This window comes from Hippoglossus stenolepis, chromosome 14 (assembly GCF_022539355.2).
Source record: "Hippoglossus stenolepis isolate QCI-W04-F060 chromosome 14, HSTE1.2, whole genome shotgun sequence".
NCBI classification, from domain to species: Eukaryota; Metazoa; Chordata; class Actinopteri; order Pleuronectiformes; family Pleuronectidae; genus Hippoglossus; species Hippoglossus stenolepis.
The window spans coordinates 8,600,667-8,622,723 of NC_061496.1; the positions used below are offsets into that span (position 1 = coordinate 8,600,667).

General features: G+C 40.9%; 2 protein-coding genes across 4 annotated transcripts in view; both read left to right on the forward strand.

Annotated features, from left to right (window-relative positions):
- Positions 1–22,057, forward strand: part of rabgap1l (RAB GTPase activating protein 1-like) — a 99,449-nt gene that overhangs the window by 21,719 nt on the left and 55,673 nt on the right. For all 3 annotated transcript variants that reach the window (XM_035177613.2, XM_035177615.2, XM_035177614.2), the window contains exons 12-13: positions 1,896–1,989; positions 4,171–4,321. In XM_035177613.2, coding sequence (XP_035033504.1) covers positions 1,896–1,989; positions 4,171–4,321 — 245 coding nt within the window. The remainder of the gene's footprint in view (positions 1–1,895; positions 1,990–4,170; positions 4,322–22,057) is intronic.
- Positions 13,363–20,478, forward strand: gpr52 (G protein-coupled receptor 52). Its single transcript, XM_035177619.2, has one exon. The coding sequence runs from the start codon at positions 15,092–15,094 to the stop codon at positions 16,211–16,213; it is 1,122 nt and encodes a 373-aa protein (XP_035033510.1). The 5' UTR covers positions 13,363–15,091; the 3' UTR covers positions 16,214–20,478.

The following is a 22,057-nucleotide window of genomic DNA, read 5'->3' on the forward strand; positions in this document are numbered from 1 at the left end:
AATCCACTAGTGGAGAGATCCTATTTGAAAGTAATCCTACAGTGAATGCATAGCCCCTCTCCAGATTAAATGGTAACAGTAATGGTCCTTGTCTTCACTGTTTCTTTCATCACCTGGTAAGTTGGCAGTGGCATTGGACTCACGCGTCCTCGCCACGTGGCCTCAGCCAATCTGAGAACAGAGGCGGCGGCTTTGTGCTGGATCTGAACCATTTGAAAGGGCTCATCAAACATTTATAAAAGACCTGAAAAGCTCCCACTGAGCCTGTGAGGATGTATAGGTGCATCAGTGCATTGAACATGGTTGTATGTTCTAGAAGAAAATGTCTTTAAGTCCTTCTTCAATGTTCGGGTCTTAGAAAAAGGCTTCAGTCGGAGTGAATGATGCCTTTTCACACCTTAGCCTTCGAGGGCTTTTGCTTTCAGTTTTTTTTCTCAGTGAAGCCTCAGTGAAGTTCATCGTCACCGCTGTGGTTTTTCATGTTAATGTCAGTTGGCAGAGAAACTTAAAAGACATCAGATTTGACTTGATGAGATAAAAGAATTTCTATACTTCACACACAAGTTCTGGCCATACCCAAGAGCAAGAAAATTACATATCTAGAGTAAAAAAAAATGTTCTAAATATCATATAGATTGTAGACAGATTTTCTTTGCCCGTTGTTAATGTTTACATATTCTAAACACAAACGTATTACCCCTTAATAAGTTTACTTTTTTATAAATACGTAGCAATACCTATTCATTTTGCATTTCTTGGCCAAAATTGATATAAATGCTTCTTACGGAGGCTTGATCCTGTAGTGGCCGTAGGTTGGTTTCTGACCCTGTCCTTTGATGCTTTTCTTACCTGATGTCTTTCCCATTTTCACGCTTTCTGTTCTATCAATAAAAGCAAAATGACCTAAAAAAAGGAAAATGCTTGTCAACATCAATTTCTGTTTAAAAACAAAAAAATAACTCAGAAGAGCACATACCTCCGCCAAGGCCCAACTGTTCCCTTAAACTCATAGATATCAGTCCCTTAAGTATGTCCCAATTTCCTTCAATTAGATCCATGAATTATTCTCTGGGAAATTGGGGAAATTGTAAAAAAATGTGCACTTAAATGGAATGGGTTTTACTCTGACCCATACCACATCCTTCCACCAGATTTCATGGTAATCTAATCGGACCAACAAACGCACGCAGATGAAAACATAACCTCCTTGGCAGAGACAATGAAGATCATGGATTATGAGTTAACTCTGGACAAGAAAAAGAAACTGTGTGTAAATCACTTTCAGGTGTCCAGTTTTATCTCTGTGTGTCTCAAAGTGTAACACATTTCAACCTGTTACATACATGTGGTGCTACTGATGTATTATACACATATTATCGGTGTGTGTGCTGGACATACCTTGTTAAACAGTGTGTGTGTATTTGCTCCAGTGGGCGGTCTTCTGTGTGGGTATCAGTTCATCTCTCCTGCAGCAGAACAGACCAGACAGTCAATTAGTGCCTCTGCATCTAAAACAAGTGGTTCGCTCTCCTGATTGCCTCTTGTCTGCCTCACCAACCACCAGACAGCAGAACAGTAATAATGGAAGGTGTAGGCACTGCACAAGCACTCCTGCCTCCATCGGACTGTGTGGCATCAATCTTAAAGTTTTAAAATGGAAACTATAGATGACCTTCGGCAGAATACCTGAAACATCTTAAGGGCCAAACAACGTGTCCTGCCCGTCTTTGAATTTGTGCTTAAAGCTGTGTTACACTGAAACATGTTTGATGTCTTGTCAACACAGTGTTGGTCTGGGTACGGTTTTTCTCATGTGGACTAATATGGATGCATTTATGCTCTAAATGTCTGTTAATATGTGTGTGTGTGTGTGTGTGTGTTTGTATTTCTTGCAGATAGCGACAGTGAAATCTCTAGTGGGACAGGAGATGTTTCCAAAGACTGTCCTGAGAAAATCCTGGAGTCCTGGGGAGGAATCCTCAACAGATGGTAAGGCTTCAAAAGAAACAGAAAGTCTAAGAAATGTGGACATTGCACACACTAAAAACATTTGGTAAAACAATGAGATAGGGACAGTATTTTCAACCAGTCGTGTTTCCAACTCTACCAAATATATATAGTGGATTTTTGTGAAATGTGTTAAAAAGAAAGCACAAGGCATTTGGAAGATGTTCACCTGTTGTAGAGGCCATTCAAATACAATTCAAGTATAACGTGTCCACACTGAAATTGTTCAATATTATTGATTTGAATTTCAGTAATCTTAGTACAAGGTATTGTACTTAAACATTGCCTCAGAAGACCCATCATATATATGTACCTTGTGAACAAATGACAGCATGAATGTAAACAGAAAATGGAGTGTAAATATACCACACTAGTTATAAATGCAATTACATCAGACATGAATATTAGTCCTTAAGTCTCTTAATCTTGTGCAAAAAGAACTATGACAAGACGAATTAGTGCTGAGAAGTAAATCGGGCCCAATGTCCCACATGCAGACAGTGATTTACAGTTTATTCTTTATCATCCCATTTTGTATGGAAAACCGTTCTGTGCAGATATGACCGTATGTGTTATAAGTTACATACTGTCATCTTTCTATAACTCTATGCATTTACAACAGGCAGCATTAAAACATAGAGCTTTAGGTACAGACGTTCGCATAATTAGATGAATAAAAGATGTCTCTGGCTTCTCATTTGATTCCACAGCCTGTTTTCCTGCTGTTGCATCAGCACAATGAAGTGAAGTAGTTCATTTGGAAATTGCTTTCATATGGCCTCAACAAATGCATCATGATGAGATTTCAAGCATCATTAAAAAGAGCTGACAGTGTGTTTTCAAAAGCAGCATATTTCCTCATGTGGGAGAATGCTAACAGCATGGCAGCGCTGCGGTTAATAGTCCAGACCAGGGGTTTTCAAAGTGTGAGGCGGGCCTCCCCACAGGGGTCCCGACAGTTTCAGGGGAATCTCATTGAACGAAATTGAGAAAAAAAAATTTGATTAGTTAGTTATTAAAGGAGATCACGTAGAATAGCCTAAATGTGTACAATTTGGTTAAAGACCTTGTTCTGCCATACGGTAGTTTTGAGGACTTTTACAGTTTTTTTCCAGTATCAGGAATGAATAAATGCCTCAGGACAAATCTTTTTTGTACATTTGATTTAGTCTGACGTTATGTCAAACTAGGGCTGGACAATAACCATCGCAATATAATTTTCAGCAATAGCAATATAACAAAAGCTTTGTCAGAAGGGAGGCACACAATGTTAGAGTTTGAAAACCCCTTGGTCTAAGCCATTGTATTGAATTTTGTACTGTACTCAATAACAATAAACTACTCAACTAGAATGGCCCTCAGTAGAGCACATGCCTCTGCAAAGGCCCAACAGTCCTCTTAGATTCAATCAAGATGCACCAAATTACAGACATCAGTCCCCTTAATATGTCAGATATTTTTTTTTATCAAAATCCATGAATAATGGAAATAAAGTGAAAATGTCAAAAACACTTTTTCGAATCTCAGCTTTTTAAAGAATCCGAATCCTTGGCAAAATGTAATTTTGTTTTTTCTTCACATCATAATTCTTCCAAGTTTTGTAGAAATCTGTTTTTGCGTAATCCTGCTAACTAACAAACAATCAAATTGACGTGGGTGAAAACATAACCTCCTTGCTGGAGGTAATAATGTGCTATTAGTTAGTAGTATTTCTGTCAGTACTTGTATGGCTATTAAACTCACAACTGCAGTTCGAATTGTAATTTTAGTACATTTTAATGAGGCAGTGAACCTTGAGCTACTATAAAGAAATTAAGTAGTCTGTGATTACACTAGGCAGCTTCCATTGTAATGATGTGTACCGGCGTCGATAAATAACAGGGTGTTCAGTCAGCCCTTCCTACCTGGCCAGAAGAGTGAGGGGAAATTCTGAAGTAATTATAGTTCAGTTAATGACTATGTTGTTCTGAAGATAAATACCATTAATGTCAGTGCAACATGAATACTGTGTGTGAGGTGTGTAACTCTGCACTTCATTGTTCTTTTAGTTGTCACTGTCCAAACGTCACCCAAAGAACACAATACAAACACAATCATCAAAAAAACATTTAAATTAGATTATACAGTAATAGATTACTCCTGTGTTGTGTGTGTGTTTATCAGGCATGGAAACCTGTCCACTCGTCCAAAGGGTTTGTCCCCACTGGTCCGCAGCGGCATTCCTGAGCCGCTCAGAGCTGAAGTCTGGCAGCTGCTGTCCGGTTGCCACGACAACCATGACCTGCTTGAGCATTACCGCATCCTCATCACCAAGGTAAATTTACACGCAGATCAGGGAGGGACACCTGGGACACCACGTCGCATTGACATATTTCTCGTGTTTTTATGTTGACATATGTGAGCTGATATGGGACACGTCTTGAAAACAGTCTCACAGGTTCTACATGTACATGGTTAGTTTTGGTCTAGAAGTTGGTCTTGGCTTGTTTGTCAATGGAGATATTAGCAATTAGTGTTTATACCATGCAGTCGTTAACACTCCCCATGTCTCCCAGGTGTTTTGCTAGTCCTTTGCTGTGTTTTGGTGGAAACCAGAATTATGATATCATGTCACTATGATGAGAATACGTCGGGGAAATATTTGTCCTTATTGTGTCGTAGAGTACCAACATCACTGACACCGGTGTTCATCTGAACTCTGTGTCATGTTGTGACTTTTAAATGCACGTGCTACTGTTTTCTGGACTATAAGAGCTCATGTTGTCTCTTCGGCATCCTGAAGAACTCGCAACCTCTTTGTGCAGCTTAAATTTGTCCTTTGTGGTCAGTTGTGTTGTATAAAATGTTGTCATATGTACAGATGCACCAGCACTGTCTGGATAATAGAAGGATTTGGTTCTGCTGCCGATCAAGGTCACTTTCGTACGGTCTATGTTTACTTCAGCTTTTATTTGGTGTGTGCAGGTGTTGCAAATCATACTTGGTCACAATTCATGAATGTGCACATTTCTGTGTTCTTGTTGCTGTTGTGTGTGCACAACTGGGCAAATTTGAATTAGTTGTACAGTGGATAGCATGATTATGAAAACAATATGTGTTACTGTGATACTTCAGTGATCCTGTAAATGTTATCACTTCCCCAGTTTCTTGTAGTTTTAATCTTTAGAATTTTTTTTTTCTTCTACTAAAGCTAGTAACATTTTTCACCAAAATCACTTAATCTGATCAAGCTGTTGTGTAACAAAGGTCCGTGACCCACCCATGGATTTTTAGTAAGAGATTTGTAAACCAGTGAGTGTGAGAAAGCCACACTGGACCAGAGTGGAGCAGCAGGAGGAGCTGATATAAATACAAAGCATAGATCCTTTATGGAAAATACAATAGTCTTTCTCTTTGCTGCACAGAGATGGGTGAAACTACCCGTCTGGATCAATAACAGAGAGAGGGGATGGATGGAAAAGGGAAAATGGAGAGATGGAAGAATGTGGCCCCATAAATATGAGGTTGTAGTCACTTAGGGAGAATAGGAGAAAAGGAATGTGTGTAAATGTCCAGAGAGCTGGCAGATTCCTCTCTCCTGAGCCACATATTTTTAAGTCGTCTTTCACCTGCTCTCTAAATTACCTTTTTTTCTTTCTCAACAGTTCTATTTCTCTTGTCATATTTATCTGGTAAAGATATTTTTTCATTTGTACTTCACGCCTCATTTCTCTACCCAGCTTCCACTGTCCTTTTTCTTTCTCTTTCCTGTTCTATCCTTCTTTTCCCTCGACCAGTTCCTCACTGGTCTGTTTGATAAACCATCTTTCTTCATAGCTCATTCTTGTTCTTCATCTCTTTCGTACGTGCAGTGTTTTTTTTTATGCCTAGTATCTCTTTGTCTTTCATTCCATAAGACCAAGATTTTGTGTAGTTCCGCTCATTTATTCTCATTCCACTGGCTTGGCCACACCCCCGCAGCCTCTGTCTTACTGGAGTAGTGATGGTATTGATAGGCTGGTGGCGGGGCTATTAATAGCTACACCAAATGAATGGAATTGAGGTAAGAAAGGAGGGAGGGGGCGAGGGGAAGGAGCCAAATGACAGCAATGGCGAGGGTGATGTGGAGCTTAATAATGTCTGTTGTCTGGGCTCAGTGAGGATATTAATGCTGATTGAATTCTAAGTAACTGGACTGTCGCCCTTATGGGGGGGACACTAGTGTCGTTAATCAGCTCTGTGCCTCACCTGCAGTTCTGGACAGGCATTGTGTTAGTGTTGCGCAGCAGATGGGTGTTAAACCATGTCCAGTTTCTGTACTAGAACTACAGTATATTATTGACACAGATGTCTGTTTTATAATGTGCTCAGTAATAGAATTGATATTAATAGTGACTTAAAATGGTATTGGCATTGGCTATCATCCAAATTGTTATTTTTAACTCTGGTATCAGTATCAGCCCTGAATTACACAATCCCTTGCTATGGACAAACGTCTTGGACAGGAAGCAAGAAAACATTGCACAGATGAAGATTCAGTATTGTAAAAGAAATGAAGGCACCAGTCACCAACTTTGTTGTCTTGAGTTGCGATGTTATTGTATTTATGCCTGTGCCACTGCTATGAAAACCCATTATGTAAAAACATCACGTGATTACATAGGTTGAACACACATCACACTTTTGCTGTGCGATTTAAATGACCTGCCACCTTCAGTGATTCAGCCTCCAAATCACTGTTTACCATTGAATTCAGACTCAAGTACATGGATGGTTCGTTTTTCATGCGTGATACATTAAAACGAGTCGATGCCTTTTCATAATCCACTTTCCACTTGTACATGTCATATCTCTGAGGCCATAAATCACATTGCAAGTCCCCAAAATGATATTGTCCAGTGTGAGCACTGAGCATTTAGCTGCATGTGGCCCTTGGTCGACAAGCTTGATATCATATATTGCAAGTGTCATGTTCAGTGCTGTTCTGCTCTCATTTACAGTCATCACACACACACACACACACACACACACACACACACACACACACACACACACACACACACACACACACACACACACACACACACACACACCATGGCCTGAGGGCATCTGAGACTCTGTTCTGAGTTCTCTGTTTGGGGTTGGGGTATGGGGGGGGGGGTTACAAGTGACATTTGAACAACCTTTTCGTCTCCCTAGAGCTGAACAAGCCCAAGGTGTACTGCCACGCTTGAACCTACAGCTTAAAAAAGCTCAGCCAGCTATTTCTAGGTCCGCCTCTCCAAAGACCAATCTCACACACAGCACAGCCAGCGTGTTAACAGAGGTCAGGATCTCTCCACAGGTACAACGGCTGTAATCAGAAGCTGGAACAGCAGTTTCACAACAGCAGGAATATGAGGACCCTTATACTGTATGAAACTGAAGGTCTTCCAAGGAGATTGTTTTACAAATGGAATTATTATTTTCTTCTTCTTTACCTTTTACCTTGCTTCAAATAATGCCCTGCTCTTTTCTCGCCATCTAAACAAATCTCTACCTGTTAGAGGGTAGCAACTATTCTCGCCAACTATTATTATTCGTTACAATTTGAATTCTTCGGAAGCACCTAATTGAAATGTTATACAAGTAATGTATATCAATATGCAACTGGCTAACTAGACCGAAATGCAATAGGTACAAATATAAAAAAATGTTTGTGAAAGCATCTTTCTATCTTAATCACCGTTATTAATGAGGATCCAACTGTTTTGTTATACCATTACGTTTATTTGGATATTGTGGACGTGCTTAGGCCTCAACCCCAGTGCTATCTCCTGTTGAGACTGTTTTGACTCCAAGTTATATACCTTAAATTCCTTTTTAGCTATAATTATTCTATGTCACTGTCATTTTCCACTTCTTTCCTGACCCTAACCCTAACCCTAAACCAAACCCCACCCAAGACTCTGCAAGACCCGTTCTTTATGATCTGATCATGTAATGAAATTTAAGCTCAAATAAGACTTTTTCATTTTGATGTTGAGTCATATTGAGACCGTCTGTCAGCTTAGCGATGACATTTAACATCATTCTATAATCAAAGGTAACATCAGTCATGCGGCCGTGCGGGCTGGAATAATGTGACACCCACGCATGATAACCCACATACAGATACATGGAGTACAATGTACATAAGATAGGCTGCCATGGTAACTGCAAAGGTCTATGGACTTCACTCTGCTTGAAGTTGTCTCCATGACAATTCTGTCTCCTTTCGCCTCTGTCGCTCACCATTCTGCCTTAGTTCATTAAGTAAGTTATATCTGGATAATTAGAGCGTGGGTAGGTGGCTAGCTACTGACAAAATCATCCCAAATTGTACCTATTACTTGTGCAAACTTCTGGCAACCTTTGCACTACTGTACAACATGTTTGCAGAGGCAGCTTCGAACTAGATAGTTGTGGAAGTCTATATAGTGAGTTGAAGAGGTGTTGGAAATGCATGTAGAATTTTTTCTTAACTCATTGCTGTAGTGGAAAATATTCTAAATGGAAAAGGGTGAAACTACGTTTTTTTTCTTTTCATTCACTTTTGACCCCATGCATGAATTCCACCCCCCTGGCTGAAAATACAGTATGCATACATGCATAGATACATGTTGTTCACATACATAAACATAACTCCACTGGCTTAGCTGTGTGCCCTACCATACTTCTCCCACTAAGACACACACACTCCCCACTCTTCCATCCTGCTTCTTAGTATCTGACTGGACCAGCTGCACTGCATGGCTTCAACACAGCCAGGGAGCACCACTTCCATTCCCCCCACCTTACAATGTATATGTATTCAGTCCGACCCCCTCCCTTCCTGGCGCTGTGCGTGTCCATAATACAGCCCTGAAGCTTCCATTCACATATCCAGAGCAGGAACCCAGTAGGCACCATAAGAAGGACACACTGCCTTTCTTCCTTAGCTTCACGAATTTCAATATGTGGAAAACAAAAACCAACAGTAATTTAATCTGTTATTTCTGTAGTCTGGTCATTTTGATTTATTAAAACTAAGTAACAGGAGAATGGTAACATTGAGACAGGGTTCGTTTTATTATACTGTTACAAATGTGTAGTGTAGGCAGTTGTCACTTAAAGCCATTTACAACCTTTTCTTATATGGAAATTAACATGCAATGCTAAAGCTGTAATAAAATGATTTTATAAATAAAGGTGTCTGTTATAGCTGTAATTATGCTGCTATATAGTATTGAATACATCCATTATGAATGCATTAGCATAGCCTCCTAGCCACGCTGACACTGATATGACAGCTGGGATTAAGATGATCCACCCTACAGCGTCTTCTTTGGTCACAACACTTCCGTCTCAGTCCTCATACCCACTGTAGCCTCACAGCTACAGTAGTACTCTTCGTCTTCCTCTTCCTCACTGCAGAGCTGCACCAGCGTGAAGCTCCTAATACAATTCAAGTGCAGGAATTAATACCTTCAACAATGTGTTGCATTAATTTTAGCACCATTATAGAAGTGATGCAAAGTATTTGCAGCAACAACTACCTTAATACTACTAAGGTTTGGAAACATTTAGCATAATCAGCAAAATACTGTAGTACTGCATACATTGAGAACTAACAGGCTGTTAACAAATTAAGTATGTATGTCTATCTATGAGAAAAGTATTGCCTTTGTGTTAATGGTGATAAAATGCAAAATTCAACCTTGACCAGCATTTTATACAATGTCATTTATTCAGAAAACATCTTTTTGTCAGTCTCGATTTTCATCAACAAAAACACAATTTCATGTAAAAGTGCAAAGGCTTTTTTTTTTATAGGAGCTACAGAATAATGAATATATATATCACAACCTGATCGGTCAGAAAGGTCTTCACCGCCATGTGGTGTAAGATTAAATGAAGATGATGAATGGTGATTTCTGTCGGCAGCCTGCCTTTGACCTTTAGCTCACTCTTTAGCCCTTTTACCATTCAATTGCAGCGATCCCCGTGTATGCAGGATTCATGGTGACATTGTGCTGGAGGTGAAAATGGTCGAGAGATTTTTCTGTTAAGGGTGTTCAACATAAATTGATGTCATGTGATAACAGTAGCTGTGCACAACATGCTAAGCGCTAGTTCCTATCTTAATGTTTGACCTTTTCCCCCTCCCACTGTGTCTGCTTCATATAAGATCACTGTTATATTGACAAGTAATAGATTGTGCCAACTACTTACTGCCAGAAACAATAATCACAACTGGATGCTTTTTCATTTCTTATTTATGCGACAGATTTAGAGCTGCCTTACACAACCTCCTATCGCTACAACAGAACTCAGAAGTGACTGCAAAATTTGATCTTCAAAAACCAAAGATGGCATTTCAGTAAAGTGCACACCATACTGACTCTTTTTCCAAGCCCGCTGCATGGCTGTGGTGCTTTATACTCCGGGATACCAAAGAGCCGAGAGTCAGTCTGGCAGCAGTCTCGCTTTCGCTGGATTCAATACTTCAATCGTCATATTATTTAAATGGGAACTGCGCTAAAGGCAAACACGACTGATGTTGTCAATGCTTTAGATTCTTGTTCAGTGCCTTCAACCTGGGAACTGAATCAAGACAAAGTTTGGCCGACGGTTGCTAAACATAAATACTGGCTTCTGCCTGCTAAGCAGGTTTAGTATTGGTTCATTGACGTTGCTTGCTGAATGTTGGAATCCAGGCTGTTAACCAGTGCTAATCTGCTGCACCAACCACATATTCCTCCGTGGTCCAGCCCCCAGACTCATAAACGAGAGGGTTGTTAGTAAGCAGAGTACAGAAGTCACTACATTTATATTTCACAATTTAAAAGATGTGTTAGTTGCAATCTGTCGCAGATTAGTAAAATCAGGTGCTGTTGAAATCAGTGGAGATAAAACTCATGATTATTGGGGCACAAACTGCATAGTACAGGTATAGGACTATTTGCCCTCACAATACATGCCTGTACTCCAATTCAATATCATTGCAGTTAAACAATAAATCTGTCACTATGACACACATTATACAGAACATTGAGCAATTGCTCAGTTTATGGAAGCATAACAAAATGTTGCGTCAGTATCCAGTGTTATCAAGAAACTCATGTGTGATGGGTCATAATCCATTTTGCCGCAACTGAGTAGACAACAGTTGCATCTGTATCCTCAGACTTAATGGTTTTGTTGAAATTATGGCTACAGACCAAAACAAAAGAAGGCAAAGGAAAACAGAGCTCAACTGATGTTAATAAAACACAACAGGAAAAGATGAAAAGCAGTGAAGGTCTGCAGGTCCCTCTCCAAGATTGGGAGAATGGTTGTGTTGTTTTTGGTTCTTTTCATTGTCACATGAAGGCGTAACTTAATACCATTGTCATCGTTTCTTTCATTTCAAATTTTTTTTGCACCTTTTTAATTAATGGAGACATGTCTGACACATTTGGCAAACATCTCATAGTCTGTTGCACAAAAAGTACCGTTTATATGTCAACAGACATCAGTGTGGGTTATTTCAAGTATAGTTTTAAATAAAATCCCATGCTGCCTGTCATACCCTGGCTGAGTAGAATACTACTTACTATCCTTTTCATTCAAGGGGGCGGCTATGGCTGAGGGGGGGTAGAGTGGTCTAACCAGAAGGTCGGCGGTTCGATCCTCAGTTCTCCCCATGCATGCCGAAGTGTCCTTGGGCAAGATACTGTAACCCTAAAATGACCCATCATAGATGTTGAATGCATTAATTGTAAGTCACCTTGGATAAAACCGTCCACCAACTGACATGTAATGTAATGTAAAAGACCAAATCTGACCAATCACATGCTTTTCGTTGGCCACCAGATTGTGTGACCTTCTTTGGGTCGACATCTGTAAGCTGATCCTTCAAAAAGCACCTCCTTACTCACTTTACTGGAAGTTGCCCCTCTAATGTAGATGTTAACTCCCTGCTTATGCCAACAAATTGTTGTTGAGACTGGAATCACCAGGAGCCCAGGGGTGGATGAGGGTGGGGTGCTGGGAAGCAGTGAAAGGTGAATCAGCCTCCACCTTAGTTTCCAAGTGGCCCTGCTGGCTTTGTTTTGGAGCAAAATGAATTATTAATGGTGGCCTTCTGGTGGTGTTTTTATCGGTGTCCACCCCCAAAGCACAGAACACTGTGCTGAGACACCTCCATTGACTGGCATCTTCTGCAGTGACAGCAGAACTTGCATAGTCTTCACTTTGCCTCTTTTTATTTTTTGTATTCCTCTCTTTCTGACCACTCTTTCTGTTATTTTTCTCTTTTCTCTGAGTGACCAAATTAACCAACACAGGTGCAGAAGAATATCTTGTCTCCATGACAATTAAAGAGCCGTCCCTCTACATGGCAGGCTTACTTGCAATCCATTTCATAATCAAATGATATGAAACGCACTGTATTGAACCTTAACATTTTAATTAATATACAGTCCATGTTGAGTTTACATAGTGTAAAGGCTGACTACAGCAGAGGGCAGGTTCAGTGCTGTTTTCCAAGGCAACCGTTTCACATCAACCTTGCAGCCAGCCGCTCCTTATTGACCGCATTGATAGGCTCTAATCGGAAAAAAATTAAACTCAAATTTTAACAAATTGGCAGTGAATGTTTTTTTTTCAAGATTCTCCTTCCCAGACATAATGCCCCCCCAGTGTGTTTTCATCCACTCTTCTGCTTAGCCAGGTTGCCGTCTCTCGACCCTCTTTATCATCTGCTGGCCAAGGATGCTCCCAACTAGACACAATTCCTAGCAACTCTATCCTGGGGGGCAAGCAAGACTGTGCAAAGCTGTTGAAGAATAAAATATCCAGATGTATTTTATTAGGGTCAGCAGTCCTAGATGGATGTAGATGCCATATACATCCAACAAAGTAGTGAGACTGTGAGTGACTCATGAGACTGTTATGAAATGTGCATTTTGTCGTTATTTGCTGATAACATATTAGGGCTAGGTAGATGCTTGGAGATGGGAGAGGAGGAAATGGGACTGTAAGAGGAGAACGAAGTAAAATGGGGAAGGAGGTAGTGGGGGGGTGGGGGGCGCGTGGGAGGGGGGAATTTAGTTAATAGAAAATAGACTGTGAGAGATAAGTAATATGTAAATAGGAAATGTATCCAAATTTACCTCTGGGAGAGAGCCAGTGTGTGAGACAGAATAATGTGGCAGGGAGCCTCAGGTGCAGCTGGGAAGAGGAGGCGGGGCAATGAGCACGAGGCTAAGGGAGAGAGAGCGAGAAAGGGGGAGGGCTTTTGTGTGTGTGCATGTGCGTGTGTTTGTGTGTGTGTGCGTGTGTGTGTGTTTGTGTGTGTGCAAGCTAGAGAGATTGTGTGGAGAGAGAGGGAGGGAGGGAGGCAAGTGTAAGCCAGTCACAGCATCTCTCCTTCTCACTGCACCAGGGCTGAGGGAGTCTTCGTCCCTTTGCTTCCCCCGCTGCAGATTTTACTCATTTCCATCAGCGCAGTCATCTTTTTTTCTCCTGCTTTTTACTTGCTTTTGACAGATGCATTGCTTTCATCTCTTTCTGTGTGCCAAGATCTGAGGATTTATCTGCTAACAACATGGGTTGCCCTGTTTAACGGAATTAAAATGCGGACGCTTGCAGAGGACAGTGCTTAAGACTGGGACTCCAACCGAGACTTGTTCTTTTCTTTATGTTGCTTGAGTGGATTCCCCTTTTGTTGCAATGCCGGTATTTTGTACAAGGCAACAGACACACTGAGAGAGGAGTTTAAAACAAGGCTATACTTAGCTTCAATAGTTAATACTTGAATTGACTAATTCAAGTTAGAAAGTCTATGATCGCACTAGGCACTTGAGGAGAAGTTGCTAAATCTCTTCCTGCGGATTCTTCAGAAGGTCACAGCAAAAATGCTAATAAGTTGATGGGATAAATAAGTGGATTGCTGAATGATCCCCACACCCCTCTCTGCAAGTGTCTGCCACAGGATTGCTGAGGAGCCAAAGTGAGTGGAGCGCTGAGTTATTCAGCCGGCCTCTTATTGCTCCTGGAGAGTCCTTTCACCTGCCTCCACGGAACTCAGACATTCAACGCTTTCATCAACTACTGGCCTTTTACATTTGTTTATCTTTTGCAAATTGCAGTCCAGAACACTGAGAGGCAAGTTTGCACATTTGGATTCAAACTTTACATCACTTTAATGGCAGTACTCATCCAGACATTTTGATGCGCTTGGTTGTTACCTTATTCTGCCTGAGGATGCCTTGTAAACACATTTCCCCCCAGCGCCATGTGTGTTGAGAGAGCTGTGACATTATCTCCTGCGGAGATCCCCTTGTTGTTCTAGCCTGTGTCTGTGTTTTGATTCAGACAATAGCTGGACATTCATGGGCTCCAGACACTGACCAGCGGACCACCAAAATAAGGGAAGCCTGCTGTAACATAGTAAACACACGAGCACATTGAAACTTTGGATGTAAGAGATGGATGTAATTACACACCAAGAGAGACTCTCCTAAGAAGCTTTTTCTCTCCCCAGGAAGTAGTTGCTTAAATGTATTTTTTGAAAGGTAATTGCACACTGTAAATTTGATCTGATGTTCTCCTCCCTCGAATCTTCTGTGTTTTCTGCCCTTGTGAGGACAGTTTATGCTGTGAGTCTCCCGATGGCAACCCTCATTAAAATCAGGAGATGAGGCCACTGACTGGCAGGCAAAGCAGCCGGGAAACTCGCCTTTGGGATAGATGCTGGCCACAGCACAATCGCTACTCTGCCTTAGGTTTACTGAAGGAATACAGCTTTTTTTCCCCTCTCACTCCTGACTGTTACCCACCCACTACTTTCACTAACCATGAGTGATTGGACAAGGAGAGCCGAATGGCTTGTCCTACTATTCCATAGCCTTTATTGATTTTCCTCAAGTCAGTGTTCATTTGATTGAGACCCAGCTATGTGAGTGTACGGTGAAAGAGAGAATGAGTGGAGAGTATTGAGCTCCGCGGTTGCAGATGCCCAGTAAAGAGCGGGAGGAGGCAGGCAGTTCTCCAGTTTCAGGCCAGCTGCCGTATGGGTGGCACACCACAAACCTGACCCACCTGGATAGCACCCAGAACAATGAACCAGTCTGAACTGACAACGGACCCGGTGCTCACTGCCAACAGCAGCCATGGAGACTTCTTTCATGGACGGACCTCCAACCACTCTTGTCCCTTGGGCTGGGGGCTAAATGAAGGCCTAGAGACTTGCGTCCTGGAGACTGCTGTCATTGTACTTCTGACAGTGCTCATTATTGCAGGGAACCTGACAGTGATCTTTGTGTTCCACTGCGCCCCCCTACTACATCATTACACTACCAGCTACTTCATCCAGACAATGGCGTACGCCGATCTGCTGGTGGGTCTTAGTTGCCTGGTGCCCACCCTGTCTCTGCTCCACTACCCAGCAGGTGTCCAGGAGCCCATCACGTGCCAGGTTTTCAGCTATGTTATTTCTGTGCTGAAGAGTGTTTCGATGGCCTGCTTGGCTTGCATCAGCGTGGACCGCTACTTGGCCATTACAAAACCACTATCTTACAACCAGCTGGTGACACCATGTCGGTTACGAGGCTGCATCACCCTCATCTGTGTCTACTCGAGTCTGGTTTTCCTGCCCTCCTTCTTCGGGTGGGGTAAGCCAGGATATCATGGGGACATTTTTGAGTGGTGTGCTCACTCTTGGCCAACTTCTGCCCTTTTTACAGGCTTTGTAGTGTGCCTGCTCTATGCACCTGCTGCACTTGTTGTCTGTTTCACTTATTACCACATATTTCGCATTTGCCAGCAGCACAATAGGGAGATCAGTGAACGACGAGCACGTTTTCCCAGCCAGGAGATGGAGGCTGGTGAGGGGGGTGGCAGCAGTGGGCATCAGGGAGGGCACGGACCAGATCGACGCTATGCGATGGTGCTCTTCCGCATCACCAGTGTTTTCTATATGCTTTGGCTGCCCTACATCATCTACTTCATGTTAGAGAGCTCCCATGTGCTGGACAGTCCTGCCCTTTCCTTCATCACCACCTGGCTGGCCATTAGCAACAGCTTTTGCAACTGTGTTATCTACAGCCTCTCTAATAGTGTTTTCCGCCTGGGCATGCGTAGACTCTCGCAGACAATTTGCTCTTTCAGCCACTGTGCAGCCGATGACAGGGATTTTGTGGAGGCTAAACCAAGGAAGAGGGCAAACTCCTGCTCCATCTGAAGGTGTGACTTCTACAGGACGAGAACTCTCCTGGAATCTATCAGTGGGAAATCTTAACAGGCTTAGCAGCTTGTTAACTTTCGGTAAAACTGGCAGAAACTAAACAGAATACTTTCTGTTAACTGACACTAGTGACTTTGCTTTGGTCACAATTATCCATCGTTCATTGCATTACCAGCTTTTAGGAGTTGGGTGTAGTGTCTATGCTATGTGACATAGGTGTGGATCAGATAGAAAGTAATCTCCCCATGGTTTTCACAGCTTTTACATCTGACTATAAGTCATTAACCACCTAATTAGAAGAACAACTCAACATTCTATCAGATTCACAAAACAATCCTCAGACATCAAACGTGACTCACTCTATTTCAGCCCTGTGACATTTTGTTAGTGTTTGTCAATCCAATTGACCTTCTACTGGATGTCTCCTCATTTTCTAATGTATGCCTGTCATTAGCAGATACAAGACAACTTACACTTACTTGTGCTCATATACCTGTTTAAAGATTGTCAATGCATATGTGAATTTGTAACTGGACGAACACACAAAGTGACAATGATAACAGCCATTATGCTGCTGATAAATATCCGATTGTGTTTGGCCGTGACTGTTCAAGAGGAAAGTGAACAGTTCTTTTCTGCTAAGGTATTTTGTATTGGGTCTCTACACATCATGAGGGTCGGTAAATAGCAGACAGATGCAAGAAAAATATTTGTGATGCACTGGTCAGGTATTCTGCCACTACTGATAAAGTCACCAATCTGCCAGTTGGTTGAAACTGAATAATGCTGTTTACTCAGACCTTCTGCAAAACATACTAAATGATCAGTCAGTGAACAGCCATCTTCAACAGTAAGATGTCTAGTATTGCTCTGCATAGATAGTTATGCAAAACTTACTACTACACGACCACGTTAGGCCAAGGACTGTAAAACTTCAGAGAGGAGTTGTGAAACCTTTAAATCAGTTAAAATCACCAAAACTGTACATATTTACAAATCTATACTATGGACAGTCAAGTTTTTTCATACATTTGAACACATTGCCTACTGCAGTAGTGTCACCTGGGTCAAATTGTCCACAGATTAAGCTGCTTCCATTGTTTACCAATGTAGATATAAGCTGACTATCATTGGTCACCAAGTAATTGGTGCATCACCACGAAAAAAAAGCACCTTATTTGCCTGGTTTTACACTAACGCCTCTGTATTGAAGACCTCGATACAGAGGGGTTAGTGTTGAGGGCAGTGAACTGATGCTCTCGGCAGATAACTAGCCAGCACAGTGTTTTTCCCCAAGGGTACCCTTTGGCATAAAATAGCTCATCAGAGCCAGGGTTCCCACCATTGGTGTGACATTCCTGATATGGCTGTGTTATGAGTATTCTGCTAACAGTTTGATGCATGAGTGCTCATGACAGCCATTTCAAACCAGTAAATAAATATTACATCCCTCTTCCCCTGTGTACGGAGGGCCATGTACACTGGATAGTGTACACAGGATAGAACTGGCAAAATCATACGTTATTATGTAACTACGTATTTCACATTTTTATTTATTTAAATTTGTAATTGGGAAACTTGCCTGTGTCACATGCAGATTAGGATAAGAAGCGGCAGTGCTGACCTGAAGATGTAGCTTGGTTTGAGGTGCTTTGCATCAGTGACACGGTGTTATCTTTGTTAAGGTTGATGGTGGATTTTATTTCCTAGCAGCAGTGATCAGCGGCTCAGGTTAATGTGACCTGATCTGTCTAGAGGTTGCTGTGAGGTTAAAACTTAACTGATCTGAAATTACATGCTTAGTTGTGATAAAGGTGTAAGGCTATCAGTAGCTTATCTTGTGTTGGGTTTGTTTTGGTTTGGTGAATGAACACAGTATTCAGTGTGCACTCTTCACATGGCCAAACCGAACTGGGACTCTCACTTTAAAATTGGGGAAAATAACAGTGAATTTGAAGCTGGGGTTGTTGAAATGGATAAATGAAACAGATGACTGTGCTGAGAAGAGCAAACTAAAGGTTTAGGAGTCCTTAACTGTTTGTATTTTGTTGAAGAAGGGGTTTTAACTTAATTCTGCTATAATAAATAGATTTTTTGCTCTTGTAGCTAGGAGACTGTTTCCCAATCCTTGGTCTTTTGATAGACAATGAGCAGATGATGTGTGCTGGTGAAGCAACCTCCCAGACTGCCTTTGGTTATGATTCTCACCCTTTGCTGCAGCACAGTACTATAGTCATTCCAGTCAATTTACCTTGTACACATTCCCTCGATCATTGGATCAGTGTCAAAATGTAATTCATTTTGCAAGAATACAGCCACGTACTATAGCCAATGATTTCTCTCTTTGCTTATATAGTATTCCGTGCTTTAGGCCTTGCTTGTTGTGTATATTTGTCCACGCTAGAAACCAAGTGACCCTAACCCAGTCCCTTGATATTGTAACTGTCGTTCCATTCTTTGCTGCTGAACAGTACCCAGTGTAAGTCACTTTAAAGCTGCATTAAGTGATTTCTTTGACCACTCGAGGCAGAAAGACTCTGAGCCTTTTCCTTATTATATTTAAGTCACGTGTTAGCAAGCAATTTTTAATTGACCCACCCAGCAGCAACAGATCTACATGAGCATTCCAGTAGAGTCTTTCTGGCCACCTTATGAATGTAAGCAAATGTTGTTTTCAAGCCAATCGTCTTTTGGGTTAATCACATGCTCTATTTTCTTCACCAGCTACTTGTTTACTTTAGCTCTTTGCTATTTTGCATGAGGTTTGTAACGTGCAACTTGAAATAGTTATGTGCTGGTAGTTGCTGCCCATGGTTTATACTGTATGTGCCAGCATTGGTTTGGTTTTGTTGGTTCAGACAACTGAGATAACCAAATCGTTGAGGTAAAAGCAGCTGTGTAAAGGGGTGTTGAGTCTCAGAGAGATCATCAGCATTCATCACCCTTTAACATAATCAGGAATTATTTGATTCATTGTTAATATTAAAAAAGTATTGCTTTATGCAGCTTTAATGCAGTACAGATTGTTCTGTATACGTGCCTAAAGATGTATTTTGTAGGAAAAGTGGAAAAAAAAAAAGATGCTGAGAAGTAATTACTGTTACATGGACATGCTGCACTTTTTAAAAAACTTTTTCCAACTACATGAACATACCTTGTAATTATTTAGGTTTATCAAGGTACATATGATTTCATTTTCCATGACTTTGAGATAGGGTTTCCACTTAAACCAATAATAGGTCAAGTCAATCATTCATCACAGTCAAACTGACTCCTATGTTCAAGTGGGTTCATGTTCTATTATCTGACATCTACATCATATCTGTAAGATACGAGGAGACACCAGATTTGTCTGAGTCTTGTGATTTCCCTTTTTTTACCTATATGACCTGAGGAATAACCGTAGGAAAACACAGCCTAGCCTTGTGATTTCTTTATATTCATTTTGATAGCTCGAGTTTTTTGTGCTCCTTTGGAGCATAGTGCCGTGAGGTAGTAGATGAGGTTCATAGGGTCTAAATTAGTGCTGTATTATCATTACAGTCTGGTGACAAACAACAAAACAACACTATATATGATGGGAAACAAAATTCTGTGATGACCTTAAAATACAATAGCTTTGTTGTTACTTTATAATGTGCAAGTTGGAATATTCTATTAAAGTGGAGATTACAGTATTTGGTCAGATGTTGCACAAATATTCATTCCTTTGTTGGGCTTTTATTTTGTAGAAGGTTATGTAATGTATGTGTCTTGGTTCAGGGTTTCAAAAATCCAAAAGCCATTAATTGAATATTTAAAACAAATAAATTGTTAATATGTGTCTGTATTACACTGACCAAACTGACGTGTTTAGAAACTCAAAACTGTTCAAACAAGTTGTCCTACTTTGAAGTGCATTGATAGGGACTTTTATTTTAGAGAGATTAGTAAAAAGTTTAATTAAAGGTCAACATGTATTTATTTATTAAATTATGTTTATACCTTTACACAATATACTGTATATGGGTATACTGTATGTAAAGTGTGTGTATGTTTTTAAACTGCTGTATAGCCAAAAGAAAATTCAGAAAAAAAAAAAATCTGACAAAGGTGTGGCACACCCATTTGTGTTAAATCAACTAGGCTGCTAATGATTTAAGTAGGAGGCAGAGTGTGTTAAATTACACAGTATCTATTTTTTTATTTTGAAATTTTGTCAAAGGTTATGGTTTTGCTGTTGCTGCCAATCCAATAAAGATAAAAAAAATAGTAGACATTGACATTTGTGAAGTCGCTTTTGTGAAATATGTGTGCTTCTGTGGTGCCAATCACCATTTAGCCAGATTTCAGAGCTGCCCTCTTGTTTCCTCCTCTTGGCTAGAGATGTGGACTCGTGACTGATTCTCCTGACTTGATGGGATCTGTGCGATAAGCCAAAACCTGCCTCTGCAAACATTTTTAAGCTGCCTTTGAGCAAGATGGTGGGATAGAGAATTATTTCTTTTAATTAGTTAATGTGTAAGTATCAATGTAAGTAAGATACGTGTGTATTTTCATGAATAATGCAAATCTAGTGACAAGTAAAATGTATTTAGTATCGTCTTCTATCTGATAAGCAGATCAAATGCCCAAGTTATGCGTTTCCTCCTTGGAGAAAAACTATCTAGGATAAAGTGGCCACCCTGTAATTTTACAGCCAATTTGTCAGAGAGTGAAACCCTTTGGTGGAATCTAAAGTCACTTTCCAAAGAAGTTCTGGCTCCTGAAGGTTGCACCAGAAATCCCAATTTCTTTACCTTGTAATTTAAAAGAGAGATGAATAAGAGGAACTCAAAGGTGGTACTTGAAGAAGATTAAGACTTGGAGAGAGAGAAAAGATGGCTATGTGGGTGGATAGGTAGTGTGGGTAATTATTAATTGTGGGTAGTGTTATTAAACTTTGTGATTTTATATATTTTTTGTTTTGTTTAGCTTGATTTTAATATAAAAATGACATTTGCACTTCAAAATAAAAATCCCATTCATTATATTTCCACACCTTTTATAAAATACATTTTGTATCGTCACAGATCTTAATCACTTTTGACATTGCTATAGAAGTTGCATGTCTAATTATCAGCACGATGAGCCACTCTGAAATTGTTATTTAGAGCTACATAAACTTGTATCTAGCTATTTATGCCCAGTGCTGTGGAAAATGCTCATTGCATCAAAAATGTTGCAAGGCATAAAGCCTAAATACACAATCTTGAGTCCTTTCATTGTGGGTGTTGATCCAGTGTGTTTAAGTTTCATTCCAGCAAACACTTTCAAGAGCAGGCAGTTTTGGATGCTGTACCAGTTTTTTTTAAAATTTTTATGTTTGATATGTAGATTTGGAACAAAAATCTGTTTGTGTTCCTCCTTCCAAAGAGCACTGGATCCACTCACAATTAATCAGCCAAACCAAGAACAGCATCCCGGTCCAGGCCTGCTCAATATTCATGGCTGACACTATATCAGGAATTCCCTTTTATTTCCACAAATGGCAGCACTCGCCTCACTTCCTCTTTCCCTTTCCATCCTGCCACTCTCCTCCTCCTCTTTCCGTCCTGATTGAGAAAGGACCACCTGACCCTCTTTTGAGGCTGGGAAGTCATAATTGGAGGGGAAGCCAGTTCCTGCCTCTGTGTGTTAATGGTGAAGCCTTGCGGCACCCACCGAAAGCCTTTGATGGCATAAGGAGGACACACTCGTGCTCCCACACACCAACACTCCCTCATACATCTTGCATGGCCTCAGTCTTTGAAAACATCGGCTGGCAGCCTGAAAGCTGACAGGTGTTACCCTAGTCGTAGCCGGCTCCATGTCCTTACAGTA